Source organism: Mytilus edulis, chromosome 14 (assembly GCF_963676685.1).
Source record: "Mytilus edulis chromosome 14, xbMytEdul2.2, whole genome shotgun sequence".
NCBI lineage: Eukaryota > Metazoa > Mollusca > Bivalvia > Mytilida > Mytilidae > Mytilus > Mytilus edulis.
The window spans coordinates 31,263,482-31,277,889 of NC_092357.1; the positions used below are offsets into that span (position 1 = coordinate 31,263,482).

At 32.5% G+C, this 14,408-nt stretch overlaps 1 protein-coding gene across 1 annotated transcript in view; it reads left to right on the plus strand.

The window, feature by feature from the left end:
* Positions 1-3,567: 3,567 nt before the first annotated feature.
* LOC139502918 (transient receptor potential cation channel subfamily M member 5-like) overlaps positions 3,568-14,408 on the plus strand; it is a 41,397-nt gene continuing 30,556 nt past the window's right edge. The window contains exons 1-5 of the mRNA XM_071292585.1: positions 3,568-3,577; positions 5,345-5,402; positions 7,916-8,084; positions 8,425-8,537; positions 10,965-11,037. Of these exons, the coding sequence (XP_071148686.1) occupies positions 8,072-8,084; positions 8,425-8,537; positions 10,965-11,037 (199 nt within the window). The 5' untranslated portion in view covers positions 3,568-3,577; positions 5,345-5,402; positions 7,916-8,071. The remainder of the gene's footprint in view (positions 3,578-5,344; positions 5,403-7,915; positions 8,085-8,424; positions 8,538-10,964; positions 11,038-14,408) is intronic.

Sequence of the window (14,408 nt, forward strand, 5' to 3'; positions counted from 1 at the left end):
TTAATAACTTCTTGTGTATTTGTCGATCTCAAATCCAATCACCTTAAAAATTAATCAGGTTTGATATTATGTTTTACTGTTGAACCGTTTAGGCAATATCAATTCCCGCATTTAATATCGGCAATGGGAATAGCAATTGGTGCATGTTGTGCACACAGTGCAAATCATTACATGAAATAAGCTTAATTCTATAATAATTCAAAAATATACTAGCATGCGAGTAAACAAGCAAACAAAAATTAACCAAAACCAGTGAATAGGTTATGGTTTCTCACCAAGTGTAACCTAAACAGGTATTACTTTCCATCATACGGGGAATACATATATTTAAGAATTTTGTTTTACCAGTGACTAATGAATTCCCGACTGCTTCGAGTTTAACCCCGGCAGCTGAATCTGCCAGACCTAAATAATGCAGAAGCCTATAATTCAGTGGTTGCCATTTGTTGCTGTATAACATATTTGCTTTTCGTTCATTATTTTGTTAATTAAATAGGCCGTTAATTTTTTTGTTTGCATTGTTTTACATTTGTCATTTCGGGGCCTTTTATAGCTGACTATGCGGGATGGGCTCTCCCTATGTTGAAAGCCGAAAGTGATCTACAGTTGTTAATGTCTGTGTCATTTGATCTTTTGTGGAGAGTTGTCTAATTGGCAATCATACCACATCTTCTTTTTGAGCTCACCTGGCCCGAAGGGCCAAGTCAGCCTTCTCATCACTTGGCGTCCGTCGTCATCCGTCGTCGTCCGTCGTCATCCGTCGTCGTCCGTCGTCGTCCGTCTTCGTCCGTCTTCGTCCGTCGTCGTCCGTCGTCGTCTGTCGTCGTCGTCCGTCGTCCGTCGTCGTCCGTCGTCGTCCGTTGTCGTCGTCGTTAACTTTTTACATTTTGAACTTCTTCTAGAGAACCACTAAATGGAATGAAACCAAGCAAGGCTTGAATGTTCCTTATGAAATACTGACCAAGTGTTGTTACTTTGTAGCCGATCCATCATCCAAGTAGGCCGCCAGCGGGGGGACTTAGTTTAACATAAGACCCTATGGGAAATGCATACAAATGACTTCTTTTAAAGAACTACTAAATTCAATGAAACCAAACATAGCATGAATGTTCCTTATGAGGTGGTGACCAAGTGTTGTTACTTTGTAGCCGATCCAGCATCCAAGATTGCCGTCAGCGGGGGACTTAGTCCAACATAGAACCCTATGGAAAATGCATACAAATGACTTCTTTTAGAGAAACACAGAATGGAATGAAACCAAACATAGCATAAACGTTCCTTATGAGGTGCTGACCAAGTGTTGTTACTTTGTAGCCGATCTATCATACAAGATGGCCGCCAGTGGGGGACTTAGTTTAACATAGGACCCTATTGGGAATGCAAACAAATGACTTCTTTAAGAGAACCACTAAATGGAATGAAACCAAACAAAGCATGAATGTTCTTTATGAGGTGCTGATCATGTGTTGCTACTTAGAAAATAGATACACATTTTTTTAGAACCCTATGGAAAATGCATACAAATGACTTCTTTTAGAGAACCACTGAATTGAATAAAACCAAACATGTTATTTACTTTACTTTTGAGGTGCCGGCAAAGTGTTGTTTACTTTGTAGCCACATTTTATCTTTTTTTAATGATTTCAAATAAACAAGTAAAGTCAGGTGAGCGATACTGGCTCTTGAGAGCCTCTAGGTATATATACCACATATATAAAAAAAATGTGCACATAGTAATTTGCACAGATCTAGATTACATGTTTAGGAAAACTGTTGGGAAAACATAATACTATTTATCTTTTAATCTTGTTTGCCTTCCTGTTTGACAATTTGATCGTTACACCGGGTTTAACAGTCCACAAATAGAGAGAACAAGAGGTACCAACCCAATTGTAGTAAGAACATTATCTGTGCCAGTTGTTACTGCTCAATACCGAAATCCGGCAAAATTGTATAATATAAAACACAAACCGACTAACAGTTTAAATGTGTCCATTGTATCATATATCAAATTTATTTGTTCAGTGTATGTTGACCAGTGTTAATATGTCTTTTGATTGAGTTAAGCCATTTCAATTGATATTTCATAGTGTGTTTTTCCATGCTGTGATGTTACACTATTTTTTCAAATAAGAGTGAAGGTTTGGTACCATTAAAACGTTTAAACCCGCAGCAATTGTTTGCACTTGTCCTAAGTCAGAAATATGATGTTCAGTTAGTAGTTGTCGTTTGTTGATGTGGTTTATAAGTGTTTTTCGTGTCTCGTTTTTTCATATAGATTATACCGTTGGTTTTCCCATTTGAATGGTTTTAGACTAGTCCTTTTTGGGAGCACTTTATAACTTGCTGTTCGGTGTGAGCCAAGGCTCCTTGTTGAAGACCGTTTTTTGACCTTTACTAGTTTCCTTTTATAAATTTTGTGTGAAGAGTTGTCTCATTGGCATTCATACCACATCTTCTTATATCTATATAAAGATACAATACATGATCCTTTAAATGGTTGTACTTCTGTTAATATAGACAATGCAATTTCCCATAGGAACCCCCTTTACGGCTAAATATGTGCCACTGTTACAATGAAGTTTCGGAAATATCCTAGAAAGGAAAGTTGATAAGCACTTATATTTTATGTAAAGGTCAAAGCATAGGACTGTATGGCATATTTTCAACATATGCTCAGAACTTTTAAACTTATACTAAAATTGTACTACGCTCCACTTACGTAGGGTTTTCTTTAGAATTAAATTCGCAGCTACCACGTGTATTTATACTGGTAACATTCCCAAGTAATGTCTCTATGAGATGAAACATATAGATCGTATCTGCGAATCAGTACATTAACAAATCCAAATATCTATGAATATTATGTATTTCCCCAAAAGAGGCGTGGTTTGTGGAACAACTGTATTTACAAAGTGCAACCTAAATGTTGATGAATTGAACGGTATTTTCAGAATATCTGTAATTGAAATTGAAGTATGACATCAGTGGCAACCCGGTCTACCTCCCATGGATCAGAAACGCCTCTCCCAGGACAAATTTGGGAAAACGGACGTATGAAGGAATGTCAAGAGGATGTAAAAAAGAAAGGAGAGGTAAGATTGAAGAATGAAAATTTGCATCCTGTTTGAAACTTTATGATCGAATAGAGTAACTTAATATATATGGCATCCTCTTCAAATGTACTTTGGTGGATATTTGTCTCATTGTCAATCATACCACATCTCCTTTTTTTATTAGTGTAGCATTACTTCGTGGACATGGTTTGATAGTTCACAAGTGAAGTATCGATCTGTATTTACAATCCGTAAAGGCTGCGAATACGAAGAACAAAACACAATTTGCTTCTTCATATCTCATAGAACAAATTCCACGTTTCCTTGCATATGTGAAAACAATATTTTACACAGTCTAGATATGCAACCAAAGTATCAATATCTTCTGGAAAATAAGAACCAAGATACATGTATGTGTAACCATCACAAAATTACTTATAAATTAAAGGTGACAATTATCATTTAAATGAAACAGTTTTGATTGTTTTCTTTTTCAGTGAGTATTAAAACAACCCTGATACGTGAGTTGAATTATAATTTCATAAGAGAATTTAATAGAACGATAGGGATTAGGAGCAATGGACTCTAGTTCTATATGCACATCAATTATCGTGTTCAGTCAAGAGAACTGATGGTGCAAACGTCTATATGAGATCACTGTCTTTTAAAGATAAGACATTTTTATTTTACGAAGTCATTCTTTTAATGATATTTTCACTAATATTAAATACTATAGTACAAATCATTATGTTCAGTCAAAAGAACTGATGGTTCGAACGTTTATATGACATCCTATGTTTTTATTGTAGCTACCACTTTTTTTTTACAAAGCCATTTATCAATGGTTTTTTTTTATATTGGATACTTTTTAATGTGATTTTTACTATACATTGTTTGATTCCCTTTATGGTATTAAATGTAGACATAGCAAGATCTCTACGAACACTACATCGTGATCGTTACTCTTCTGGGTCAATAACACCGCCAACGCTTATCTTCAATTAAATATTGATGTTTGTTTAATTAACTGAATTGTTGTTGATGGTATTTGTTACGTCATTGGTAGTCACTCGGTATTTGTGCATCTAACAATTGAATATTTTAAACGTGTTTGTTGCAAGTCAGTTTAGATATGAGGATATGACGTACGACTTTTTTGCACTGTTGGTTACATTTTGTTAACCCTTGATTTTATATTTCACTTAAGAAGGATGTACTTTGGTGAGGTTTAGTGATTTGTGTCAGATTTTCGGACTACTTGTTTTTTTTCCTTCAATACAGAGTAAAATATTTCGCCCCATAACACCCATTTTTCATTGCATTTAAAACTTCAATAGCTCATGTAAGGTCATTTACCAAATTACAAGTAGGTTCTAGGTTTATTTTCTTTCAATTTGAGACCCAAATAATACCAATGCAAATATAAGGTAAAAGTCCGAGGCAGACGTTTTCCGAAGAGGAGTTCCAATACCTATCAATATTTTTAGCTTGATATATTGTTCCTTAACTAATGCTCTTCCGACAAATAGTATCAATTTTAAATTATAGATTTTTTAATTTGACCTAAGTACATCCATACGGCATAATGATTTTATTAACTAATTTCAAAACCAACAACAAAAACGGTTTTTTCTGGTCTCTTTGTTAGATTTACTATCAACTACAATATATGTTTTACTGGCGTCTCTGTCAGATTTCTTTGTGTGATTGTTTGATTTTTTTTTATCAGTTGTGTTGTCTGTCCATGTTGTCAGTGATGTTTGTTTACACATGCATTTTTTTATTATGGGCTGCTGGATCAAAATGATTTTTAGATTAACCTAGTATGTCCATTTTGATTGCATACCCAATGTTGTCAATATAGTAGAACAACAAACAAACGTCATTAGTCGGAGTTTTGGCTATCTATAAAACTAGCTCACTCTATTATTTTTCTTTGAAAATGCCTGTATAAAGTCAGGAATATGCCAGTTGTTTTGAATTTGTTCTGTTTATTAGTTTAATCTAATTTTTTATTTCGTCAAGTTTTATGGCCTTTTTAATTTACCTTGGAGTTCGGTATTTTTGTTTATAAATTTGTTCACAACTTTTCTAGAATCCCCAAGATTAAGAACTTGACATACGGTATGTTCTTTGTGGTATTGTTGACAACCCCAGTGTATTTATTTGCTTAATGTAAATTTTTTTTTCGTTCAACTTGGTTCGAACATTTTTAGAACATATGCTTGTATTTTCTTCATGTAAGCATGCGTGTCATAGGTATTACGATAATAGTTTTCTTGTTTTAGGGACAAACTTCAGGAAAAATCCGGTTACAGTCTGCAGAACACATCGAATTGTCCACTCGTATGTATCTAGATATAAAACAAATGATTTTGACTCATCAATATGTGATGCATGAAAGCAATAGACCAATCTTATTAGTAAAATTGTGGCTTATGGGCAAAATATATCATCATAAAACAAGTGTACCGAAAACAAGCCGTCATCGGGTGGAAAATGGAAGAGCTTATTTTTAATGTATTATATTTGATCATATTAGAGATGGCGTCGATTATACCTTCTATTCTTGTCAACTCAAATCATTGTTCAAACCAACTTCACATGAGCGTCATCATATCTGACATGTGCAATCGAATAGGAGTGGTAACATATAGATTAATCAAAGTTTTCGACGGAAATAAATGATTATATATAGTCACATCACCGGATTCGTAATAATATGTTAACCGTTCGAAATATACACAGCTTTTTTAAGTCATTTCTCAGACTATTCCATTTCTAAAGACACGAACTATGTGACGATGTTTAACAGAACCAACCGCATCAAATAAAGAAACAGTATCTATTAAAAGTACAACTTGATAGTGTTGTGATATATATTGATTATAATTAGTTTCCATGAAATGTATGTAAATGTATTCATCTATTGAGTCTCTTGAATGTTTCTAAAAGATTTTCACTTTATGTTCTAGTTCAAAATACGATGAGAAGGCTAAATAATTATACGAATTAAATTTTTTCTTGTTATAAAATTAAATGTCTTTGTCTCTCTTAATGAAGGTGTTGTCGAAAAGAAGACTTTTCATTGGTTAATCGGCTATCGATCTAAACAAGAAACCTGCTAAGACAATAGCAACAATTCCGGCAGTATTTAGGGACCATAAATTCATTTATGCTTTTCATAAATATCTTTCTGATCCCGCCAATGTAACACGGTTACAACAACGATATACATGTACAGAGAGACATACAGGAGCTTGTTCGCTCTAAATAAAACCCAACACAATTGTATGTCGAAAATGAGCATTTAGTATAAAATGCCAATATCAAACAAGAGAACACATGACTTTTTTTGTACAAAATTATATCAAAAACAAATTTTATAAATATCAAAATATCAAAATTATTCATGTAACCAATATGGTAAAACCATGCATATGACTAGACTGTAAATAGCGATTGGTTCATCTGATATGATTAGAGCGAAGGTGGGGCATAAAAAGCTGTTTGAATTTAAATGTCTTAACATGAAAAGTTAGCAGCCCCAACCGAATGTATGCCTCTGGTAATACATACGAATAACTCAGTTTCTATGAACAAGTAAGATAAACGTAAAATACTAAAGACTATAAACTACTGTAAACAAAACACAAATATTTTTACACCATCTACTTAGCCATGCAGTGTCCTACAACAATGCACATATAAATCATAATAACGGTAAACATTGTCTCAAAAATAGATGTTACTGTCAACCGTAGAAGTAATGGACGATATTGATTATACTATACCAGAATATAGTGAATAGTAGATAAACAAATGTCGAGTGCATTTTTGTAAAACTTTCTTTGCTCTCTATATCTTTCTTTCTCTATTTGTTTTCTTTTTCTTTCTTTCTTTTTCTTTTTATATGGTATATGTATTTATTTACCTATTAGTCTATTTTCAATTCTAAAATCTGAAAACAATTTTTGCTCATTCTGTGTACTTATCAGATTTGTGACTCATAAAACTCATGTTGGACCATAACAATGGTTCGTTGTGCACACAAACAAATGTAGAAAGCATAACTGTTTACAAATTTAAGAAACTGAATAGGAAAAATGAAAGTTGATTGGTTGAACATTTCCAAATTCTGAACTCATTGACCAATTAGAAATATGCAAACCCTTATGTGAATGACTGATGGTAACAGATTATTGCTCTAAAAATTGAAAGCAATAGGAAGGTTTTTCGATAGAGGTTCAACTGGGATAATGGGCTGGACATTTAAAGTGCCATTGAAAAATTATGGCATATTGGATTGGAACAGACATTAACCTTGTCAACAGGCCATTTAACGACACCTCAAATAGTTGTTGCAGTACCTTTTAACGTGCAGAGATCGTAGCATGGTATAATGGACGAACAGTTGTTCGTTCGAAACCTAACATAATTAAAAAAATAGATAGCATCTTCGAGAAGAACACAATTTAAAACATAAATTACCAATGATTGGAGAAGACCACAATTTATAGCATAGATTCACGTATCTTGACGTAGAAAACAATATATATCATAGATTACCGTATCAGTCCACCGTTTTTTCAAGAACTAAGTAAAATAGTATCTCTTAATGCGACACACACACATATCGTATTGGTTGAGTGTTGGTGATTTTGACCGTAACATTGGGTAGTGTCTAATTCAAGCGTAAAACAAATTTATACGCCCATGTCATTACCCTAACAGTCATTTCTAGCCAAAAATAGAACGTGAAGTTAAAGTGTTTTTTTTTTTACAAAAGTGTATTGTTATTAATTATCATGATTATAGTCAGTTATATACGATAGAAAATAATTTTCTTTTTTTTTCAGTGTGATCGATTGCTCAAGGTTACGAAAACCAAACAGTCATTGGGAAATTGTGAAAAAGAAAAACCAGTTGCAGTTCTGTCTATCATAGGAGAGGCTAAAAAGTATCTGCCTAATGAGACGATTAAAACTCAACTTAAGAGTGGTCTGCTTGAATTAATGAATACAACATGTAAGCATTTTTTGTATATTGTATAATTCATTTTCTTTCTTTTACTTTGTATATAATATGTCACTTCAAATCTCAATTCGATTCACTCATTCGTTTGAGAAGCAAAAATAAACTTTGTTCATACATTTTAGAAAAATGAATATGGCGTGCTGTATTAAGTTTGAATTATAAAAAACAGTGCTTTGATTTTGTAAATATTACAAATAAAACGCAAGGCCATATTGAACGAATTTACATATATGGGATTACTCAATATAACACTTATAGTCTTAACTGATGTACAAATTACTATATAATTATTTCAGTACAATTATATTCATCATTATTTGGTTACTTTCAGATATTTGGATAATTACTGAAGGACAAGATACCTGCATTGGGCAGATTGTTGAAGAAGTGATTCGAGAAAACACAGACAAAAGTCAATCCTGTTGTTTCCATAAGGATGATATTGTAAGGGACATTTGAAAGACACTAAAGATTTAGTCATAATTTTCAATACACACTAGAGTAGCTTATAAAACTAATATTGTGTTTAAAACATACTAGAACTTTTTCAAAACAGACTAAAACATTGTGAAAACAGTTATTACCTGTATTTATGTAAATGCTCTTTTGTTTTCTGGCGGAAAGAAATAGCAAGCCGAATATTTCCAGAGGGACTTATTAACTAGTTACTTTGTATTTCCCCTGGTTTAAAAGTTCCAACGGAACATATCAACTAGTTAGAAAGTTTATTTATTTTTGCCAAATTAATCATAACCGAAACTAACAAACTAGTCCAAAAGTACGAATTGAACTTATCAACCAGTCACAAAGTTCTATTAAGAGAATTGATGCAAAAAATGCGCAACATATTATATTTGAACCTTTCAAAGGGTAACCAAGATACTGATTACAAAAGTTAAAGTCCGCAACTTATCAACTAGGTACAAAGTTCTTCTTTGGAAAATTAGTCAAAACCAAACTAACAAACTAGACAAAAAGTTCCAACGGAACATATCAACCAGTCCGCACAAAGTTCCATTTGAAGAATGGATGCAAAGTAAAATAACTGAATAAGTATTGTTATACATAAATCTGAAATTGATATTTTTAAAAGTACCCAAATGAGGAGGGGGTATTCTACCCTGTCTTGAGGGTACTATGAATACTTAATTTGCATGATAATGCAACTTATTTGTTTTATGTGAGCTATTACATGTATATACAACTTAAGTTTTGCTAACTGGTTGTTCTGTTCAGCCAGAACTATTCAACTAGTTACATTGTTTGAAATAACTAGTTGCAAAGTTCCGCCTGAACAACGTAACTGAAAACAGTCAATTCACTTCCCAATTTTTACTTTAAATCTTCTATAGTTCATCAAATGTTTAGCACTTTCTATTTTGTACCTGCAAATGTCGGGAAAAAATAACATCTAGATATTATCATCATGGAACGATAGTTAGAACTATGTTTTGAATTTTGTGCCATTTGAAAGTCAAATTATTCGTGAAATGAAATGCATTCGTTCAATTAAGTACAAATACTGTCATGTTGGTCTCTTGTGGACAGTTGTCTCATTGGCAATCATACCACATCTTCATTTATATATTAAAAACATTTTAATAGTGCAGTGCGGCGAAAGATAACAAAAGGACATTCAAACTCGTAATTATACAATAAACTGAAAACGCCATGGCTAAAAACGAAAAAAGACCAATACACAAAAAAACAGTACACAAAAAGTACACACTCACAGCATAGAAAACAAAAGACTGTGGGTGACCTTGTAAATACAAATTGATGTTTAATCTAGTTGGTTTGTCACAATCGGGTAAAAGGGGATGGGATTGTAATGACAATTTAAAAATATTCCTCGTCATCTATGAAACAGATATTCCATAACGGTCAACAAACTGGTATCCCTAAAATGTACAAAGGGAGGATTACAACTGTTCTAATCTGAACTCTTTGATTGATTGCTTCTATGATAATAAATAAAAGCCCTGTAATATCGTATCACCTGGGAGATATAAACTCCGTATGTGGGTGCTGCTGGGATGTTGCGACTTGAAATTGAAAATGAAATTCACGATATAGAAACTGAAATCATCTTTTGTCGTAAAGTTTTGTTCTCAACAGACCCTCATTGCTAATGTCAAGATGTAAGTCAACATATGAGACAGACTTAACTGTATCTGTTGTATTCTTTATCTGAAGTTCGATGGGATAAATTAGTTTAAAATTGTCACCAAATTATAGTTAGTTATTGAGAGAACATCATCTATATAGTGGAAAGTGATGTTGAAGGATACATCTATCTTCTTTTCTTTCTTCTTACGAAGTCCATGTACAAACAAGTCAGCCTTATACGATTAAAGGATCAAGTCGGTAAAAAGGTCACGGTTGGTTTCCATGGAAATGCCGATTGTTTGTTGAAAAACACGTCCTCCAAACGTAACAACATGAACAAATATGTTCTATACTAGGAAATAATGCATATTTATAATGTCGGTTTCAGAGAATTTTTTGTTTGAACCTGATGGATTTTTTACAGTCAGGGTTCTGTTTCCAGTAAGAAACCTTTTAACTAATTTTCTATTTTATATATTAATGTTAGTAGCAGACCATTGATGGTCCCTGTTCGATGTTTTACAACGATCAAAGAATAAATTAAGGCGATATAAGACATATTGTATGGACTAGTGTCTTTTTAGGAGGACTATAGTGTGTATAAGTTATTTGTGTGTGTTATTGATTTGCTTTGTCATGAAGGTATGCACCATAATGAAACTTAGTGTTAGTATACCTGGTTTTAGATTGGCTAAAACATTGGATTTATATCATTTTCTTTTATTATACTCATTAATGAACGCATTAGTTCAAAATTTGTAGGCACGAACCAGTAATAAAGATCGAATCATAATACTTCAACCCCACAAAGGTAACCTAGAGGTTTGCATTAAAGGTAAGGCACCATTTTTTAATATAAAAATAAGATGTGGTATGATTTCCAGCGAGACAACTCTCCACAAGATACCAAGTAATACAGACATTAACCACTATAGGTCACCGTACGGCCTTTAACAATGACCAAAACCTATACCGCTTAGTCAGCAATAAAAGGCCCAAAAATGACAAATGAAAAGCAATTCAAACTAACGGCATAATTTAGCAACAAACGACAAACACTGAATTACAGGCTCCTGACTTGGGATAGGCACATACAGAATATAGCGAGAAGATGTTTGAAGGTGCCAACCCTTCTAGCCTGGGAGAGTTGGTGTAACAGTACGACATAAAATCAAACTATAAAGATTAGTTGAAAAAGGCGTCACTTATTAAATGGACAAAAAGACAGAATGGACGTTGCATTGTACTTACAAAATGTAAATATCCCCACAACAAATAGACACATCAAACAGATTTGGAATTACTTGCAATTACTGGCAGCTAGTTCAAAGCAAATAACAACTAATAAAAAAACATGCATCTAAGACAAAAATATCAATCAGTAAACATTCAACATCCAATAGATTTAGTGTAAAGACGTCATAAACAGTCAAGAGAAAAACCATGACCTTGTGCAATGCCAAGATATAGGTATCGGCAGATTGTAGAGCCAAGAATGTACAAATGTATATAAAATAAATATTTAGTTTGACTTCAATTAATTCCAAAATGTCACAACAGACACAGGCGTTGCGAACGAGTTGTGATTTCTAAACACCATAAAATGATGCAAAGGAATATCACCGTACAAGAGCTAATTTAGCAATAGGGAACGAAACATGTTTTGAGTTAGCTTTCGACACTTGCAATTTCTAATAAATGAGAGATATCAATAAATGAATGCAAACACAGTAGATGTTTTAATATAAAAATTACTGAAATAATGAACTCATGAACATGACTATATTTTTTTAAGTAGAGACTTTAAGAATGCCATGCATTTTAGTAAAGAAAACATTTCAAAAGTGAAACTGCAATTAAGAAATGAGACATAGTAATAATTATGTGTATACTACTTCAATTTGATAGGAACGATTCAATTTTGATGTTCTGATAGTGAAGAGGTAAGATGAGGGAATTTAGTATTTTAATATGTTTTTGTTCGATGATCTTGTGAGTTATGATTATATACCGTTTAAAACGGTGTAAAATCATTTTTGTTTTTTTTTCTTTAACGTTTAACTTTAGCATGTTTAAATGCAGATGGAAACTAACAAATACATGAAAATTAACATTTAGATAAACACTATCAAGCATTACTTTGAATGATTGTACTACTTCGATTACACAAAATATGTTTCTCTGAGTTATAGCGAAGTTTTAGTCGGTACTGATCTGATTTGAAACAAAGTTTATTTGTATTTGTCCTTTTAAAAAAAATTAAAATCATTAAGAAACTGAAATTAACTTCGCTACTATTTTTATGTAGGTACGTTTTGGTAATACAGTTCTTCAATTGTTTCGGTTCTTGTACATCATTGGTTTTAAATTATTAGGCTTTTAACATTCATATATTAAGTTTTATTAAGTGTAATACATTTTTTTTTGCACGGAACGGATGAAATGTAACGTAATTTATATATAATTCTATTTTCCATTACTGAAAATTTATCATTAGCTATATAGCATTTAACATGTTCTGTGTAATAATATATATTTTTGGATATATTTTGTAATAATTTCTCTGGAAAGGTAATAAATCACTAAGAACATTTAACTTAATAAATCATATTGTTGTAAACTATGTGCTGATCTTAAAGGCGTAGAAGTTTTAGCTAATAATAGATTTTCGACTTTGGAACCTAGAAACATGTATCTGCCTGCTAGAACGAATGTTTGTTGTATACACTAACAGTAATTTTCACGCATCCACACACATTATAATCTTCTTGAAAGACACATATTTGGGATGTTGATAGTATGGATAAAAATACCATAAAATTATTCGCTATTTATAGTTCGAAAACTTCAGTTAAAGGCGGTTGATAACATTTATACTTTTAAAGTACTAAACAGCTTTGATACTGGCTGTTTCCACACGATGTACATGCCTTAGATACTTGTGATGACGGAATCCTGAGCATCATAGAGGATATATGCATTTTGCAACAATTGACATGCATGGGCAGTGACAAATACTTGAACTATATATTTTCAATAATATTATGAGGAAAGAAAGTTTATTTGTCAAAAATATATAACCAGTCATGTATACAGTCTATTTTTTTTCTAAATAAGAAGTTAAGCATCTTAATGCCAGCTGTATTAAATACAGTGCAAAGCTTTGGCGTTTTGTACAGAAATCGGATGAAATAATTAAAAACTACGTCGAGTAACGTTAGCATTACTAAACATAACACTGTGGGTAACGTCATAAAAAAACACCAATCATTCAATCTAGCGTCGTCCATAACATATTTGCGTTGCTTTATGCAGTATTTACATACATTAAATAAAGATTTACACGATTTGAATAGTTTATGGTGTTTATCAATGTTACATATGCCAATCAATTTGTTAGCAGGTGTTTGCAGTGACATTATTGATTTCAACGATCGTAATATATAAATCATTGGTAAATTTAAAAAAAGTCTGGGATTTTTTTATCCATAAATTGTTTAAAACCTCTAATAAATTCTTATAGGTAAAGTGATTTATACGTAGACATTGACCTTGGACAACTTATTACAAGAAGGACATCCTATCCTTACTTTTACAGTGATGTTGTTTATAGAGGTCGTCAGTGTCAAGGATTTGCCGCTATTATTTAACGCACTGTAACTAACGCTACCTTTGTAACGTCAACGCGTTTATGGCGTTATTGTACATATACAAACAAGTAGTCATTAAATACAATTAGAACTGTTCACACGTATTATTGTTATACAAACGAAGTACTACCAACTAAAACCAAACAGTCAGTTAGATCTGAAAATCTGCGTAAACTTGTCGATCCGATAAATAATTCTATTTTAAAAGGCTATCAGTTTAACACTGTAACATATCTAATACGAAGATTCAATACTGTTTTAACATGACACACATTGATCACTAAATCTTAACATACATGAATTAAAAAGATAGTTTTTCTGCCAAAGGTCGGGAATACGTCCGGGCATCACGTCTTCTTCCATTATGAAATACCAAATAATGCTGAAAGTGACATTAAACACCAAAACTGATCAATCAGGCAATTTATTTTTGTAACAACTACTGCTGTCAAATGTACATCTTGCAAAATCGAAAAACATATATATGCTTATCACAGTTAAGCATTGAATTAGAAGAAGTAAACTAATTGTTAAAGTACATGTCATATATCTTTTA